The sequence below is a fragment of the Scyliorhinus canicula genome, chromosome 13 (genome assembly GCF_902713615.1).
Source record: "Scyliorhinus canicula chromosome 13, sScyCan1.1, whole genome shotgun sequence".
In the NCBI taxonomy this organism is placed as follows: domain Eukaryota; kingdom Metazoa; phylum Chordata; class Chondrichthyes; order Carcharhiniformes; family Scyliorhinidae; genus Scyliorhinus; species Scyliorhinus canicula.
The window spans coordinates 125,473,089-125,490,682 of NC_052158.1; the positions used below are offsets into that span (position 1 = coordinate 125,473,089).

General features: G+C 50.0%; 1 protein-coding gene across 3 annotated transcripts in view; it reads left to right on the forward strand.

Annotated features, from left to right (window-relative positions):
• Positions 1–17,594, forward strand: part of iqcg (IQ motif containing G) — a 97,946-nt gene that overhangs the window by 65,929 nt on the left and 14,423 nt on the right. For all 3 annotated transcript variants that reach the window (XM_038815922.1, XM_038815923.1, XM_038815921.1), the window contains exon 8: positions 8,957–9,088. In XM_038815922.1, the coding sequence (XP_038671850.1) occupies positions 8,957–9,088 (132 nt within the window). The remainder of the gene's footprint in view (positions 1–8,956; positions 9,089–17,594) is intronic.

Sequence of the window (17,594 nt, forward strand, 5' to 3'; positions counted from 1 at the left end):
TTCCACCGGGAACCCATCCGGCCCCGGTGCCTTCCCTGACTGCATCTGCCCGATCCCCTTAACTAGCTCCTCCAGCTCAATCGGTGCACCCAACCCCTCCACCTTCTCCTCCTGCACCTTCGGGAAAGAAAGCCCGTCAAGGAACCTCTCCATTCCCCTCCTCTCCCCCATTGGCTCCGACCGGTACAGTTCCCCGTAAAAGTCCTTGAAGACCTCATTCACCTCTACCCCCTTCTGCACCACATTCCCACTCTTATCTCTCACTCCAGCAATTTCCTTAGCCGCATCCCGCTTGCGGAGCTGATGAGCCAGCATCGTACTCGCCTTTTCACCATGTTCGTACACTGCCCCTTGTGCCTTCCTCCACTGTGCCTCCGCCTTTCTAGTGGTCTCTAGCTCTGTTCTTGAATGCCTGTGAAGCTATCTGTATTTCAAACAAGCTGCTGCTGTTAACCCTTTGTGGGACCTTTCCCTTTCATTTAAAATCTCATGCTTTTCCAGGCTTACTTTCATGGTTCAAATGACATATTTTCCCATTTTTTCATTACACCTGACGTGGTGGGGGTACCTGCTGGTTTCTTGACTCTTGAAAAGGTCAAATTTGAACTGAGGGGAAGAATGGAGGGGTTCATGGACGTTATTCATTATGCACTTTCGAGAATTTGATTACATTGAACACTGGGGAGGGGGGTGGGTTGAGGGAATTGGGGGGATGGGGTCTGTATGTGTTAATGGTGACTATGGGTGGTTCCTGATTCCTTTTTGTCATTTGTTTATGTTAACATGCGGGCTAATGTTTGGGGGTTTGGTGGGAGGATGGGATTGTTGTTACTGAAATGGGGATTGACATTGCAATCGTTACTGATTATTGTTTATTGTTGGTGGGTGTAAATTTGGAAGAAAATGTGAAAAAGGAGAATAAAAATATTTTTTAAATAAACCTCACATAAATAAATCTCATAACAAGAGCTAATACAGTTGTTCCAACCATGTCAGGGCTGGGGTCAGTCCTAGCTCAGGGAAATTTATTGGTGAAAATTTAAAGTTGTTTAAAACATTTAAGAGTTTCACGTGGACAAAGGTGTCCTTTGTACATCTGAGCTCATAGAGACTTCATCTAATAGCCACTGAGTTAAAGCATTCGATGTTCTCATGTATAGAAAAATAATTTCTCTAATGACCATTTTCTCTTTGTGATCTATTCTTAGTGCAGGCGCCGCTAATATTTATTGATCAATTAGTGAAAACAGTCATTAATTCTTCGAAACGCAACCCACCCTTGTCTTTAAATATCTCCCAATGTTTCATCTGTCATTTAATCCACCAATTAAATTAGGTTAGCCTGTACTTTATCTCACTGAAATGAGTTAATCTCAAACTCAACAATTTTACATTTCAATATACCTTGTTGACTTATATCTTTATTAATAACCACAGTGTGCGAGTGTGTTCCGTGTATTGGACAAATGACCACACAAGTATTTAGTATAATCACAGTTTATTATTGAACATAGGATTAGTTCTATACTTAATAAACACACGCTACTACACATTAGTCTATAGCTAGCAGTTTAAACAACCTTTTCTTAACTTCCAAGTGACAGGCTTTGTGCAGGTGAGATAAGGCCTTTATCTGGTTCCTCACTGAAGGGGGAGTCCAGCGATAATACCTCTTAAAACTGAACAGCCAGGATGCCACTAGAGTAGTTTTACATAAGTTACTTTATTAAGAATTGAGATGAATTATAGGAAGTGTACTGAGTAATTATTATTAACCATTAAAATATATTTTTAGGACATAGCAGTAATAAATAATCAAATGTGATTTAGGATATCTAACTTGACCAAAAGGACGTCACTTCTGATATCCTGGCCGGGATTCTCCTCTACACGGGGGGGGGGGGGGGCGGGGGGTCCCGGCGTGATGGAGTGGTGTGAACCACTCCGGCGTCAGGCTGCCCCAAAGGTGTGAAACAATCCAGGATGCTGGTTTTGCTGTCCTGTTTCTTACAGACAATGAGTGCACGGCAAATTACTAGTTAACATAGCTGTCAGGATGAGGATCAATCATGTGCTGCTCGCAATTCTACTGGATGAAGTTTAATCATTGCTTGCAATTCTATTGTATAAGTCTCCGTACCTTTAGGGGCCAAGCCATAACATTGAGGGGCTAGGCCCACACCGGAGTGGTTGGCGCTCCGCCGGCTGGCGTGGACGGCCTTTGGCGCCACGCCATCCGGGGCCGAAGGGACTTCGCCGGCCGGCGGAAGTCCGCGAATGCGCCAGAGCGTCAGCGGCTGCTGACGTCATCCCCGCCACTGCGCAGGGGAGGGGGTCACTTCCGCCTCCTCCATGGTGAAGACCATGGCGAAGGCGGAAGGAAAAGAGTGCCCCAACGGCACAGGCCCGCCTGCCGATCGGTGGGCCCCGATCGCGGGCCATGCCAACGTGGGGGCACCCCCTGATGCCAGATCGCCCCACGCCCCCCCCCCCCCCCCCGGAGCCCGCCCACGCCGCCTGCTCCCGCCGCTAAGGTAGGTGGTTTGATCCATGCCAGCGGGACAGGCTTGACAGCAGCGGGACTTTGGCCCATCACGGGCCGGAGAATCGCCAGGGGGAGGCCCGCCGACTGGCGCGGAGCGATTACCCCCCCCCCCCCCCCTCCCGCCGAATCTCCGGTGCCGGAGAATTCAGTACACGGCGGGGGCGGGATTGACGCCGGCCCCGGCGATTCTCCGACCCGGCGGGGGGTTGGAGAATCCTGCCCCCCTGTCTTTGTGAAACAATCCAGGATGCTGGTTTTGCTGTCCTGTTTCTTACAGACAATGAGTGCACGGCAAATTACTAGTTAACATAGCTGTCAAGATGAGGATCAATCATGTGCTGCTCGCAATTCTACTGGGTGAAGTTTAAACATTGCTTGCAATTCTATTGTATAAGTTCAAAAGTAGCAACTTCAGGGATTGGATCGTGTCCAACTGGGGTTGGCTATTGATTTTTGAAAATTGTATAAGTACTATGTTCTGGTCTTTGTTCAGCAGGACAGATCTTGGCAGCTATCCAGGTCTATTCTCCATGTACACATAACAAGCTAGATTAAATAGCCATCTTGTTCAGATTGTCAATGTGTCTTTTTCTCTCTGTACTGAGTTGAGCCACAGGGAATAACCCCATGTGGAAGCAGACTCAATACACAGGTCTTGAAACTGCTCCTACAGTCACGTGTGGCGGCTGGCGGTTGGGTGGTTCATCTAGGCTGAGTGCCATCTTAAGGTGGAGGGCGCGGGTCCTTGAACTTGGCTGGTCGATGTGCTGCAGTTGGTTGACAGAAGCCGGTCCCAAAAGAGGCAGAATGTTGGTTGCGCAGTTCTTCTTATCCTCCGATCTTTCACGCTCTTTTGGGCGGTCCCAGGTAGGAATCCAATGGACCGATCCGATTTCAATCACCCTAATTGATTCTGGCCAATTTGGGGCGGATATCTTGATGGCTGGGCGGGTCCTAGTCGGTCATGGCCGTTATTGACCAAGGCATGGAGGCACTCCCAAATAAGGCAAATAGGCGCCCCTGAGTCTGCCACTTATGGTGAGTTTCAATATGGAGCCCATTGTCCCGGGAAGGCCTGTGAGTGGCCTCTAGCAGGTGTGTGATTTCTGCATAAGTCTGAGTTGTTGTTTGCAATATTAACAAGTTGTGTCCAGTCTGTGTCCCAACCTGAGCACAATTTCCGTCGCCGGGCAATCAATGAGGTAAAGGCTGCGATATCAGCCCCCTTCCCCTCCAGCAGCTCTGGCACCTCCGAGACCCCAAAGATCGGCACCATTGGGTGCGGCTTCACCGCAACCCCCACTCTCCTCAATAAGGTCCCAAACATCGACTCCCAGAAGCTGTCCAACTTCTCGCAACCTCAAAACATGTGAACATGATTCGCCCTAAACATGATTCTCACTAAACATACCATCAGGTGTGGGGGGGGGCAACTCTGTCACAAATGGCTTGTAAAACTCTGCCGGAAAGCCATCCGGCCCCAGGGCCTTCCTGACTGCATCCTACTAATGCACTCCATCACCTTCCTTAACCACAACTGCTCCTCTAATGGCTGCCTCTTCCCGTCCTCTAACTCTGGGAACTCCAACCCCACCCACACTACCACACCCATTTGTTACCTCCGGGAAGAACCCGCTCATCCGAGCCTGAGTCACGTATACCCGGTGCACCACTAAACTGAAATAAAACTCATTGCAGCACAGGAGGAAGTTGAGTTCACTTGCTACATCACCTCACAGCAGAGCCCCCATCCTATCTCCCTCCCATTTCCGCTTAGTCCTTTCCACCAGAGCCTGCTCTCCCAGGCACCTTCTCCTATGTCCCCAATCCTACCCTCCCCCATCTCATCTGGGAGCAGCAATTCCTCTAGCAGCATTTCATCTGGTAGTTGGGGGAATTCCGGTAGCTCCTTACACGCAAAGTCCCACATCTGCCAGTACCTAAACTCATTCCCCCTCAGTTCATCCAACCCAGTGAATTTCCCCTCCGAGAAGAAATCCTTGTTCCGTGTCAACCCCTCCTCCTTCCAACACCTATACATCCCATTCACCCGCGCCGCGCCCTCCCCAAACCTGTGGTTCCCTGGAGTGTGGGTCCTATAGGCCCATTTCGCTGCAAAACACGGATGTGAAAGTCTTGGCAAAAATGTTGGCGTGAGTTGGAGGGATACTTCCCGGGGTGATTTCTGAGGGCCAAATGGGTTTTATGAGAGGTAGCAGCTCCCCAGTAACAGTAGGAGGTAGTAGAATGTAATTATGACTTCATCAGGGGGAGGGGAGTCAGATGTGATTGTAACCCTGGATGCGGAGAAGGCATTCGATCGGGTAGAGTGGAGGTATCTGTTTGAAGTTTTGTGATCAACAAAATCGATGCCTGCGCTAATGTAGCTAGCAACTTCCCCTTTTCCACCATCTCACTAAACATACCCATCAGGTTGGGGGGGGGGGGGGAACTCTGTCACAAATTGCTTGTAAAACTCCGCCGGAAAGCCATCTGGCCCCGGGGCCTTCCTGACAGCATCCTACTAATGCACTCGATCACCTTCCTTAACCACAACGGCTCCTCCAGTGGCTGCCTCTTCCCGTCCTCTAACTCTGGGAACTCCAACCCATCCAGAAACTGCCCCATATCCTCCGCCTCCCCCACTGACTCAGCCCTATACAACCCCTTGTAGAAATCCTTAAACACCTCGTATATCCTTTCCGGGTCTGTCACCACCTCCCCCGTCTCCGCCTTCTGCTCCAAAACTTTCCCCGGATGCCGCCTGATGCCACAACTGGTGGGCCAACATATGACTCACCTTCTCACCATGTTAATACTGCATCCCCCTCACCCTCCACAGTTGCCCCACTGCCTTGCCCATTGTCAACCGATCAAATTGCCCCAGCAGCTTTTTCTTTCTGCCAACAGATCTCTTGTGGGGGAACAGAGTATATCCTCTCCACCTCAACAACTTGTCCAATAACCGCCGGTACTCATCCTATCCTTGTGGGCCTCAAACAAAACAATTTCCCCTTGGACCACTGCCTTAAAAGGCCTCCCAAAATGTAGCCGCTGAGACCTCGCCATTCTGGTTGAGCTCTACATAGTTCTTAATTGCCACTCTCACCCTCCCACAAACTCCTCATCAGCCAAAAGTCCCGAGTCCAACCTCCACCCCACCTCTGCACCTGTCCCAAACAAAGCCTCACATCTAACCAGTGCGGCGCATGGTCCTGAGATCACAAACCCTGCATATTCCGTCCCTACCATCCCCATCAGCACTGCCCGGCTCACCACAAAAAAAATCAATCTTAGAACACACTCTATACACATGTGAGAAGAAGGAGTACGCCCTTCTGAATCTATCACTGGTATGACCTTAACATTTGTCTTATTGAAGTTACAAATAACGTCCTCTGAAACTGTGACAAAGGCAAACTATCCCATATTCTTCTCACCCTGTCACAATCTTTGACACAGTTGATCAAACTATCCTCCAATTCACCTTGTTTGATTCTTATCTATCCAATCAGAATTGCCATCAATGATCTCTCTTCCTTTTCTCACACAGTTACTTCATAGCCTCCAAGGCTCTATCCTTGCATCTGTTCTATTTCTCATCTAATGCACTAAGTTGCCAGCTCTCTTGCCTCCGTGTCGCAAAGTTTTGGATTCAAGTCCAGCTCTAGGACAAATGTCAAGGTTGACATTTCAGTGCAGTACCGAGGGAGCTCTGCCCTGTCAGAGGTGCTGCTTTTCAGATGAGGCGTTAAATTAAGCCCCAGCTGCCTAATCAGGTGGATGTAAAAGATCCCATGACATTATTTCTGAGTAGGGAATTGTGCATGGTCTGACGGCAAATATTTATCCCATAATCAATATCACAGAAAAAAGCTGACAACATTGTTGTTTCTAGGAATGTATTAAGTACAAACAAGCATTTCCTACATTACAACAGTGAGGATACTTCAATAAGTACTTCAGCGGCTCTGAGGCATTTAGCGATCTCATGCTTGTGAAAAGTGCTAGTTAACTGCATATTTTTTAGGTGGTTTTGCTTGGTCACAACATCCAAAACCACAACCCGTCTCCACAGTACACTGTCAATATTCAGTTCTACCTCACCACCACCTCTCTCAAATCTTCCATTGTAAAGTGACAGAGGCATCACAATTGGTCTTTGGCTTAAAAAGGGGTCCATGTTCCCATTTCTGGTCTTCGTTCATTAATCCCCAAGCAAAAGACTGTGAATGCTGGAAATCTGAAATAAAACAGAAAATGCTGAAAATACTCAGCATGTCAGGCAACATCTGTGGCAGGAGAAACTGACATAATGTTTCAGGTTGTGACCTTTCATCAGAAATTCTAATCCCTAATAGAAACAAATCTGAATAGGTAATTCATAAGAACATAAGAACTAGGAGCAGGAGTAGGCCATCTGGCCCCTCGAGCATGCTGTGCCATTCAATGAGATCATGGCAGATCTTTTATGGACTCAGCTCCACTTTCCGGCCCGAACACCATAACCCTTACTCCCTTTATTCTTCAAAAAACTATCCATCTCTATCTTTAAAACATTTAATGAAGGAGCCTCAACTGCTTCACTGGGCAAGGAATTCCATAGATTCACAACCCTTTGGGTGAAGAAGTTCCTCCTAAACTTAGTCCTAAATCTACTTCCCCTTATTTTGAGGCTATGCCCCCTAGTTCTGCTTTCACCCGCCAGTGGAAACAACCTGCCCGCATCTATCCTATCTATTCCCTTCATAATTTTATATGTTTCTATAAGATCCCCCCTCATCCTTCTAAATTCCAACGAGTACAGTCCCAGTCTACTCAACCTCTCCTCGTAATCCAACCCCTTCAACTCTGGGATTAACCTAGTGAATCTCCTCAGCACACCCTCCAGCGCCAGTACGTCCTTTCTCAGGTAAGGAGACCAAAACTGAACACAATACTCCAGGTGTGGCCTCACTAACACCTTATACAATTGCAGCATAACCTCCCTAGTCTTAAACTCCATCCCTCTAGCAATGAAGGACAAAATTCACCTTCTTAATCACCTGTTGCATCTGTAAACCAACCTTTTGCGACTCATGCACTAGCACACCCAGGTCTCTCTGCACAGCAGCATGTTTTAATATTTTATCATTTAAATAATATTCTGTTATTCCTACCAAAATGGATAACCTGACATTTGTCAACATTGTATTCCATCTGCCAGACCCTAGCCCATTCACTTAACCTATCCAAATCCCCCTGCAGACTTCCGGTATTCTCTGCACTTTTTGCTTCATCACTCATCTTAGTGTCGCCTTCAAACTTGGACACATTGCACTTGGTCCCCAACTCCAAATCATCTATGTAAATTGTGAACAATTGTGGGCCCAACACTGAACCCTGAGGGACACCACTAGCTACTGATTGCCAACCAGAGAAACACCCATTAATCCCCACTCTTTGCTTTCCAGACTTTTTAGACTTTCTAGACTAGACTTTCATAGACTTTGTTCAGCTGTGTACCTCCCGGTTTACAAACACTCTGTCTACACCTCCCGCTGCCCAGGGAAAGTGAGCAGCAGAATCAAAGACCCATCCCACCTGGGTTATTCTCTCTTCCAACCTCTTCCATCGGGCAGTCGATACAAAAGTCTGAGAACAGATTCAAAATCAGCTTCTTCCCCACGGTTACCAGGCTCCTGAACTGATATCTTCACACATCTTCTCTACTGAGTAGTACTACACTCCGTTTGCTTCACCCGATGTCTGTATCTATGTATTTACATTGTGTATTATCGTAAGTCCTTTGTTTTTTCATGTATGGAACAATCTGTCTGGACTACCTCAGAACCGTGACAATAAACCCAAATCCAAATCTCAAGGTTTAGGTATAAACCTAATTTTAATGCTAGTGGTAACTTCATTTGCCAATATTAAAATGGCAATCATTAGGAAATCGAGTCCTCACTGATGAGTTCAAAGAACTTTCACAAAGTACTGTGAAAGGGAAGGTTTTCAGGAGAGGAAATGGAAAATAATCTATTGCTGATTGCAAATTGTTCAGCTTCACATATAACTTTGTTGTTAAATTAGATAATTTGAGGTCTGAAAATAAAATAGCTATAACTAACAAGACAAAAATGTCAATGAAAGTTGAATGGCAAATTAAAAACACAATCTGTATCATTATCTTGGGTCTGCTGATTGTTATCGGAACAGAAATACTTAAGTATCATATCTAATACCAGCATTTAATATAAAATATAAAACATTTATGAGAAACTTAGTGTGAGAGAAATAGAAAAGTAAATAGTTACAATAGATCAGTAATGTTGTAAATATTCTGGAACTACTCACTTTTTCTGCTGATTAAAGTACCATGGAGTCCTACTTTTATTACTCCCCACTCTTTCTACACTTGTCAATCAGGAACTGGAAGAAAACCTGGAATTTTGGATGGAAAAATATGATAAAGATGTTGAAGCAAAGCAAAATGAACTGAGTAATCTGAGATCAACCAAGGTTCTTGATCTACAACGTCTCAGAGATTACTCTGAAAAGGTAATGCCACCAATTTACATTATACATATCGCTATCAGATAATATCCCAATCCAAATAAGCCCCAATTACCACTATATTACAGTTTGTGTACCTCTTTGAAATTTCCCTCCAAATTTACTCTTCTGCGGCGGCATGGTGGTGCAGTGGTTAGCACTGCTGCCTCACTCTGCTGAGGACCTGGGTTCGATCCCGGCCCCGGGTCACTGTCTGTGTGGAATTTACACATTCTCCCCATGCCTGCATGGATCTCACCCCCCACAACCCAAAAAGATGTGCCATGCTAAATACCCCTTAATTGGAAAAAAAAGAATTGGGTACTCTAAATTTATTTTAAAAAATAAATTTACTATTCTATATCTTTCCCAATAGTTGGTGGCCTATAGAATACTCTGAAGAAATGTAATGGTATCCTTTCTATTGGTTCTTAACTCTAAACAAATAGATTCTGTCCTTGACCCATCTCGGACAGCTCTCTCCAGCAGAAGTGTAATACTATCCTTAATCAATACTGCCACCCCAAGCCCCCTTTCTTTTCCGCTCAACTATTCCTGAATACCTTTTACTCGGGAATATTGAGTACCTAGTCCTGCCTTTATTTGAGCCAGGTCTCCAATATTACCACAACATCTTATTCCCATGTGACATCTACATGTGCAGCTCACCAATCTTATTTACCACATTCTGTGCATTAATTTACATGCACAGGTAAGGGTCGTTCAGACCTTACTGAATTCCCTCTTACACAGCTTACTATTTCCTACTCCAGGGTTGTCTGTTGCTCGCAATCATTTTGTGCAGGTTGTGGTTCCAACCATATTAACAAACTGCTCAGCCAGGACATTCGTTTCACCTCTGTTAAGGTGCAACCTATACAGGTCTCACCTCCTCAAAAATCCATTGTAATATCTCTGGAATCGAAAATCCTTAATCCTGCATCATTTCTCTAGTCAGACATTCATCTGCTCTATCCTCCTGTTTCTATACCGAAGAGAATGTGGCACTGGGAAGAATCTGGAAATTACTGCTTTTTAGCTCTGTGAAATCTGCCCTCAGAACCATATCCCTGAATACAGATATGATCACAACCTCTGGTTGTTCACCCTTTTTACTCGAGGGTTGTGCAGCACTCAGTGACTTCCTTTACTTTGGCATCTGTGATGCAATAGGAATAGCATTCCCCACTTCCGGTTGCGGCTATGCGGAGCTAAGCCGCACGTTCGGCAGCTCCCGCTTTAATAGGACTTGTGGGCTCTTTTAAGGGCCCCAAACGGCGCTGATTCAACGATTCCCGGTGGATAAAGGATCTGGAGCAAAACCCCCCGGGATTTATGGTGCGGACTCGGAGTGGGGCGAGGAGAAAAACGGCAGCAGCTCCCCTGGAAAAGCGGGGGAAGGTGGACAAAATGGCGGCCGGTGGTGCCCCTGAGGAGTGGAGGCAGTGGGCGGAGGAGCAGCAGGCGGCCCTTCTGCGCTATTTTACGGAGCTGAAAGGGGAGTTGTTGGAATCCCTGAAGGTAACGACTAGTAAGCTGCTGGAGACCCAGACCCAGGGTGCAGCGATACTTGAGTTGCAGCAGCAGGCCTCTGAGCGCGAGGATGAGGTTTCGGCCCTCGTGGGGAAGGTGGAGATACACGAGGCGCTTCATAAAAAGTGGAAAGATCGGTTCGAGGAGATGGAGGTTCGGTCACGGAGGAAGAACTTGCGGATCCTGGGCCTCGAGGAGGGGCTGGAGGGGTCGGACCTGCCGGCCTATGTGGCCGTGATGCTGAACTCGCTGGTGGGGGCAGGATCCTTTCATCTGCCCCTGGAGCTGGAGGGGGCCCACAGAGTACTGGCCAGGCGGCCTAAGGCGAATGAACCCCTGCGGGCGGTACTGGTGCGGTTCCATCGGTTCAGTGACCGGGAGTGTGTGCTCCGATGGGCCAAGAAGGTGAGGAGTAGCAAGTGGGAGAATTCGGTAGTGCGTATCTACCAGGACTGGAGTGCGGAGGTGGCTAAGCGGAGGGCCGGGTTCAACCGGACGAAGGCGGTGCTCCACGGAAAGCAGGTGAAGTTCGGCGTGCTGCCGCCTGCGCGCCTGTGGGTCACCTACAAGGACCGGCATTACTATTTTGAGTCCCCGGAGGAGGCGTGGGCCTTTGTGCAGGCTGAAAAGTTGGACTCGAACTAGAGATTGGGGGCTGTGGGAGTTTTAAAAAAATTTCTGTATCACTGTTTATGCTGTTGCTGGTTATTCTGTCTGTTTCTGTTCTTTCTCTCGCTTTCGGATGATGTTGGTTATGGTTTTGTGTTTTAAGGGGGGTTTGGGGTTTGTGGTTGATCTGTGTTTTTGTTTGTACGGAGTTGGTGGATGGGTTGGGACTGCTGTTTGGGAGCTGCGTTGGGGGGGTGGGGTGGGGCAGTGTGAAAGCGCGGGCTTTTCTCTGGTTTCCTGCGCTGCGGGACGAGGTGGGTGGAGCTGGTGGCAAGGGGCGTGGCTATCAGATCCGTTTTCCCAAGCTGAAGCGGTGCCAAGGAACTGATGCAGGGGAGGAGGGGTGACCTGATATCGGGAGGGGTCGGAGTTAGGGCGGGAGCTGCCGGGGTCAGCAGAAGTCAGCTGGCTCACGGGAGTCCTATGGAGGGAGCGTCGCGGCTAGGAGGGGTCCTAGCCCGGGGGAGGGGGGGGAAGAGGAGATACCGGGTTGCTGCTGGATTGGCCAGGGAGGAGTTGGTGTGGGTCGGGGGGGTCGGGGTGAGGTTCTATCGCCATGGGAAACGGGCCGAATGGGTGCTGGCCAGGGGCGAGCAGTTGATGGGCTATGGCTAGTCGACGGGGGAGGGGGGGGGCGGGGTGCCCCCTGATCCAGCTGATTACGTGGAATGTGAGGGGACTGAACGGGCCGGTTAAGCGGGCCCGGGTGTTGTCGCATCTGAAGGGGTTGAAGGCGGACGTGGCCATGCTCCAGGAGACCCACCTGAAGGTGGCGGACCAGGTCCGTCTGAGGAAGGGGTGGGTGGGGCAGGTTTTCCATTCAGGGCTCGACTCGAAGAACCGGGGGGTGGCGGTCCTGGTGGGGAAGAGGGTGGCGTTTGAGGCATCTGAGGTGGTGGCTGATAGTGGCGGCAGATATGTGATGGTGAGCAGTAAGCTGCAGGGGGAGAGGGTGGTGTTGGTAAATGTGTATGCCCCAAATTGGGATGATGCTGGTTTCATGAGGCGTATGTTGGGCCGCATTCCTGGCCTGGAGATGGGGGGGCTTGATCATGGGGGGGGACTTCAATACGGTGCTGGATCCCCTACTGGATCGTTCTAGTTCAAGGACAGGCAGGAGGCCGGCGGCAGCCAAGGTGTTGAGGGGGTTTATGGACCAGATGGGAGGAGTGGATCCCTGGAGGTTCGGGAGGCTGAGGGCACGGGAGTACTCTTTTTTTCTCCCATGTGCACAGGGTTTATTCCTGCATTGATTTCTTTGTTCTGAGTAGGGGACTGGTCCCGAGGGTGGAGGAGGCCGAGTATTCGGCTATTGCGATTTCGGACCATGCTCCGCATTGGGTGGATCTGGAGATGGGGGAGGTGCGGGATCGGCGCCCGCTTTGGCGTCTGGACGTGGAGTTGTTGGCTGATGAGGAGGTGTGTAGGAGGGTCCGGGGATGTATCGAGAGGTACCTCGAGGTCAATGATACTGGGGAGGCTCTGAAGGCAGTGATTAGGGGGGAGCTGATCTCCATCTGAGCCCATAGGGAGAGGGGGGAGAGGGAGAGACTGGTGGGGGAGCTGTTGAGTGTAGATAGGAGGTACGCGGGGGCCCCTGTGGAGGGATTGCTGGGGGAGCGGCGTAGCTTGCAGGCCAAGTTTGATTTATTGACCACCAGAAAGGCGGAGACACAGTGGAGGAAGACGCAGGGAGCGGTCTACGAGTATGGAGAGAAGGCAAGCAGGATGCTGGCGCATCAGCTTCGTAAGCGGGACGCGGCTAGGGAGATTGGTGGAGTGAAGGATAGGGGTGGGAAAGTGGTGCAGCAGGGGGCAGAGGTCAATGAGGTCTTTAGGGACTTCTATAGGGAACTGTACCGGTCGGAACTGCCGGTGGTGGGAGGGGGAATGGAGAGCTTTTTGGACAGGCTGCAATTTCCAAGGGTGCCGGAGGAGCAGGTGGAGGGACTGGGGGCGCCGATCGAGTTGGAGGAGCTAGTCAGAGGGATTGACCACATGCAGTCGGGGAAGGCGCCGGGACCGGATGGGTTCCTGGTTGAATTTTATAAGAAATACACGGACCTGTTGGGTCCCCTGTTGGTTAGGACCTTTAACGAGGCATGGGAGGGGGGTGTTTTGCCCCCGATGATGTCTCGGGCGCTGATTTCCCTGATTCTGAAGCGTGATAAGGACCCCTTGCAGTGCGGATCATACAGGCCAATTTCACTGCTGAATGTGGACGCCAAGTTTCTGGCAAAGATCTTGGCCACTAGAATAGAGGACTGTGTGCCGGGGGTGGTACATGAAGGTCAGACAGGTTTTGAGAAGGGGAGGCAGCTGAACACTAACGTGCGAAGGCTGCTAAATGTGATAATGATGTCGGCAGCAGAAGGAGAGGCGGAGATTGTGGTGGCATTGGATGCGGAGAAGGCCTTTGACAGGGTTGAGTGGGGGTACTTGTGGGAGGTGTTAGAGAGGTTCGGGTTTGGGGTGGGGTTTATTAAATGGGTGAGGTTGCTGTACGAGGCCCCGATGGCGAGTGTAGCGACAAATGGGAGGAGGTCCGAGTACTTCAGGCTCCACCGTGGGACGAGGCAGGGGTGCCCCCTGTCCCCCTTGCTTTTTGCGTTGGCAATTGAGCCTCTTGCCATGGCTCTCAGGGAGTCGAAGAGGTGGAGGGGTTTGGTGCGAGGTGCTGAGGAGCACCGAGTGTCGCTGTATGCAGACGACTTGCTGCTGTATGTAGCAGACTCGGTGGGGGGAATGCCGGAGGTGATGGAGATTCTTGCTGAGTTCGGGAGTTTCTCGGGCTATAAATTGAACCTGGGCAAGAGTGAGCTGTTTGTCGTACACCCGGGAGATCAGGAGGAGGGGATTGGTAGGCTCCCGCTAAAGAGGGCAGTGAGGAGTTTTAGGTACCTGGGGGTTCAGGTGGCTAGGAACTGGGGGACTCTGCACAAGCTTAATTTTACTAGGTTGGTGGAGCAGATGGAGGAGGAATTTAAAAGGTGGGACATGCTGCCGTTGCCGTTGGCGGGTAGAGTACAGTCCGTTAGAATGATGGTGCTCCCGATGTTTTTGTTTTTGTTTCAGTGCCTCCCCATTTTCGTTCCGAGGGCCCTTTTTAGGAGGGTGAACAGCAGCATTCTGGGATTTGTTTGGGCGCACGGGACTCCGAGGCTAAGGAGGGTCTTTTTGGAGCAGGGCAGGGATAGAGGGGGGCTGGCGCTGCCCAACCTCTCTGGGTACTATTGGGCGGCTAACGTCTCGATGGTACGTAAGTGGGTAATGGATGGGGAGGGGGCAGCATGGAAACGGATGGAGATGGCGTCCTGTGGAGGCACGAGCCTGAAGGCACTGGTAACGGCGCCGCTGCCGCTCCCTCCAAAGAGGTACACTACGAGCCTGGTGGTGGCGGCTACCGTCAAAATTTGGGGGCAGTGGAGGCGACACAGGGGGAAAATGGGGGGCTCGGTGGAGGCCCCGCTGCGGGGGAACCACCGGTTTGTCCCAGGGAACATGGATGGCAGGTTCCTGAGGTGGCACAGGGCGGGCATTAGGAAGTTGGGAGACCTGTTCATTGATGGGAGGTTCGCGAGCCTTGGTGAACTGGAGGAAAAGTTTGAGCTCCCCCCCGGGAGTTCAGATACCTTCAGGTCAAGGCGTTTGCTAGGTGGCAGGTGGAGGGGTTCCCTTTGCTGCCCCCGCAGGGGGTAAGGGATAGGGTGCTTTCGGGGGGGTGGGTCGGGGATAGGAAGGTGTCTGACATCTACCAGGTGATGCAGCAGGTGGGGGAGGCGTCGGTAGAGGAGCTGAAGGCTAAGTGGGAGGTGGAGCTGGGGGAGCAGATTGAGGAGGGGACATGGGGGGACGCCCTGGAGAGGGTGAACTCCTCCTCTTCATGTGCGAGGCTTAGTCTCATCCAGTTCAAGGTGCTACACCGGGCCCACATGTCCGGGTCCAGGATGAGTAGGTTCTTTGGGGGCGAAGACAGGTGTGTTAGGTGTTCGTGGAGTCCAGCGAACCATGCCCATATGTTCTGGGCATGCCCGGCACTGGAGGAGTTCTGGAAGGGGGTGGCGAGGACGGTGTCGAGGGTGGTGAGATCCAGGGTCAAGCCAGGCTGGGGACTCGCGATATTTGGGGTTGGGGTGGAGCCGGGAGTGCAGGAGGCGAAAGAGGCCGATGTTTTGGCCTTTGCGTCCCTAGTAGCCCGGTGGAGGATCTTGCTGCAGTGGAAAGATGCGAGACCTCCGAGCATGGAGACCTGGATTAATGAGATGGCGGGATTCATTCAGCTGGAGAGGGTCAAATTCGCCCTGAGGGGGTCGGTACAAGGGTTCTTTAGGAGGTGGCAGCCTTTCCTCGACTTTCTCGCTCAACGATAAGGAAATAGGTCAGCAGCAGCAGCAACCCGGGGGGGGGGGGGGGGGGGGCGGTTTAGTGGGATAGTGTTTACGTTAATTTGCTTATGTTAATTTATTTTGTTGTTTATTGGGTTTGGGGGGGGTTTGTTATATGCGTTGTTACGGGTGCCGGGGGTGTTTATTATTGTTATTGTTATTATTGTTCTGTTGATATATATTTATCAAAAAATTCCAATAAAAATCATTTAAAAAAAAAGGAATAGCATTCCCGAGAAGCTACGGAACTGATGTATCCAGCCTTCACTTTATCTGAACAGTTAGCTATTTAATTCTTTAAAACTGTTTAACTAATTATTTTAGATCTATAGAATCATTTATTTGTCCTGCTTTTATAAATTTAATTAGAAGTTGAAATTTACAGACTAAAGTGTAAAAATAAAACCGCAATACCTGTTGTCTTGTGATGTTACTTCTTGACTTTTTTTGTTTACCTTGAAACTCCAGCTTCTGATTCTCTCCGCAACTCTCTTTGTGCTCCAGTCTTTCCTGACAACAAAAAAACCACAGCTCATCCACCAACATGTGAAATTTATTCCATGGCTGAATGCAAGCTGACTGCAGACATGCAGAAATACAAGGCATGTGGACATTTCATATGCTGTAACTGGAGCAGACAATGACAGAAAAAAAAATCACACGTTGCAAAAATTAGTTCAGCACATCTATGTAGAATGATTGTCTTTACCTTCCAAGAAAAAAGTTGTGTGCAAAATCACACAACTCTAAATAATTTATCACACTCAATTTAGTAAAATCAGGCAGGATCAGGCCACGTTGGACTAGAAAGAGTTACTTGTGGTGAAATCTACAGAAGTCAGTGGGAGGTGTTCGTAGGGCCAGCTGGATGGCCCTCCAAACCGTCCCGTTCTCCCTCTCTACGTGCCCGTTTCCCTGGGGGTTGTAGCTGGTCGTCCTGCTGGAGGCGATACCCCTGCTGAGCAGGACCTGACGCAGCGCCTCACTCATGAATGAGGATCCCCTGTCACTGTGGATGTATAGAAAGAAGTCTTAGAACACCAGGTTAAAGTCCAACAGGTTTGTTTCAATCACTATCTTTCGGAGCACTGCTCCTTCTCCACTGCAAGATTTTATCATTCTTGATCTTGCCCCGCTGCGTGTTGTTGAACATGAAGGCTACCAACCGTTGGTCAGTGAGGAGAGTGAATCTCCTGCCGGCCAGGTAATGCCTCCAATGCCGCACAGCTTCAACGATAGCTTGGGCCTCCTTTTCGACAGACGAGTGCCGAATTTCTGAGGCATGAAGGGTGCGGGAAAAGAATGCCATGGGTCTGCCTGCCTGATTGAGGGTGGCGGCAAGTGCGACGTCTCATGCGTCGCTTTCTACTTGTAAGGGCAGTGTCTCGTCTACTGCGTGCATCCCGGCTTTGGCTATGTCTGCTCTGATACGGGCGAAGGCCTGTTGCGCCTTGGTCGTAAGGGGAAAATGGGTGGACTGAATGAGTGGGCGAGCCTTGTCCGCGGAGTTTGGGACCCACTGAGCGTAGTAGAAGAACCCCAGGCAGCGTTTGAGGGCCTTGGGGGAGGGGGAGCTCCATGAGGGAGCGCATGCGGTCGGGATCGGGCCCCAGAACTCCGTTCTGGACCACATAGCCGAGGATGGCTAAGCAGGTCGTGCTGAACACACACTTCTCCTTATTGTAGGTGAGGTTGAGGAGAGTGGCGGTGCGGAGGAATTTAGCAAGGTTGGCATCGTGGTCCTGCTGATCATGGCCACAGATGGTGACATTGTCTAGGTACGGAAAAGTGGCCTGCAAACCGTACCAGTCGACCATTCGATCCATCTCCCTTTGGAAGACCAAGACCCCGAGACGCCGAAGGGGACCCTGAGGAAGTGATAGAGACGACCGTCCGCCTCAAAGGCAGTGTATGGACTGTCCGAT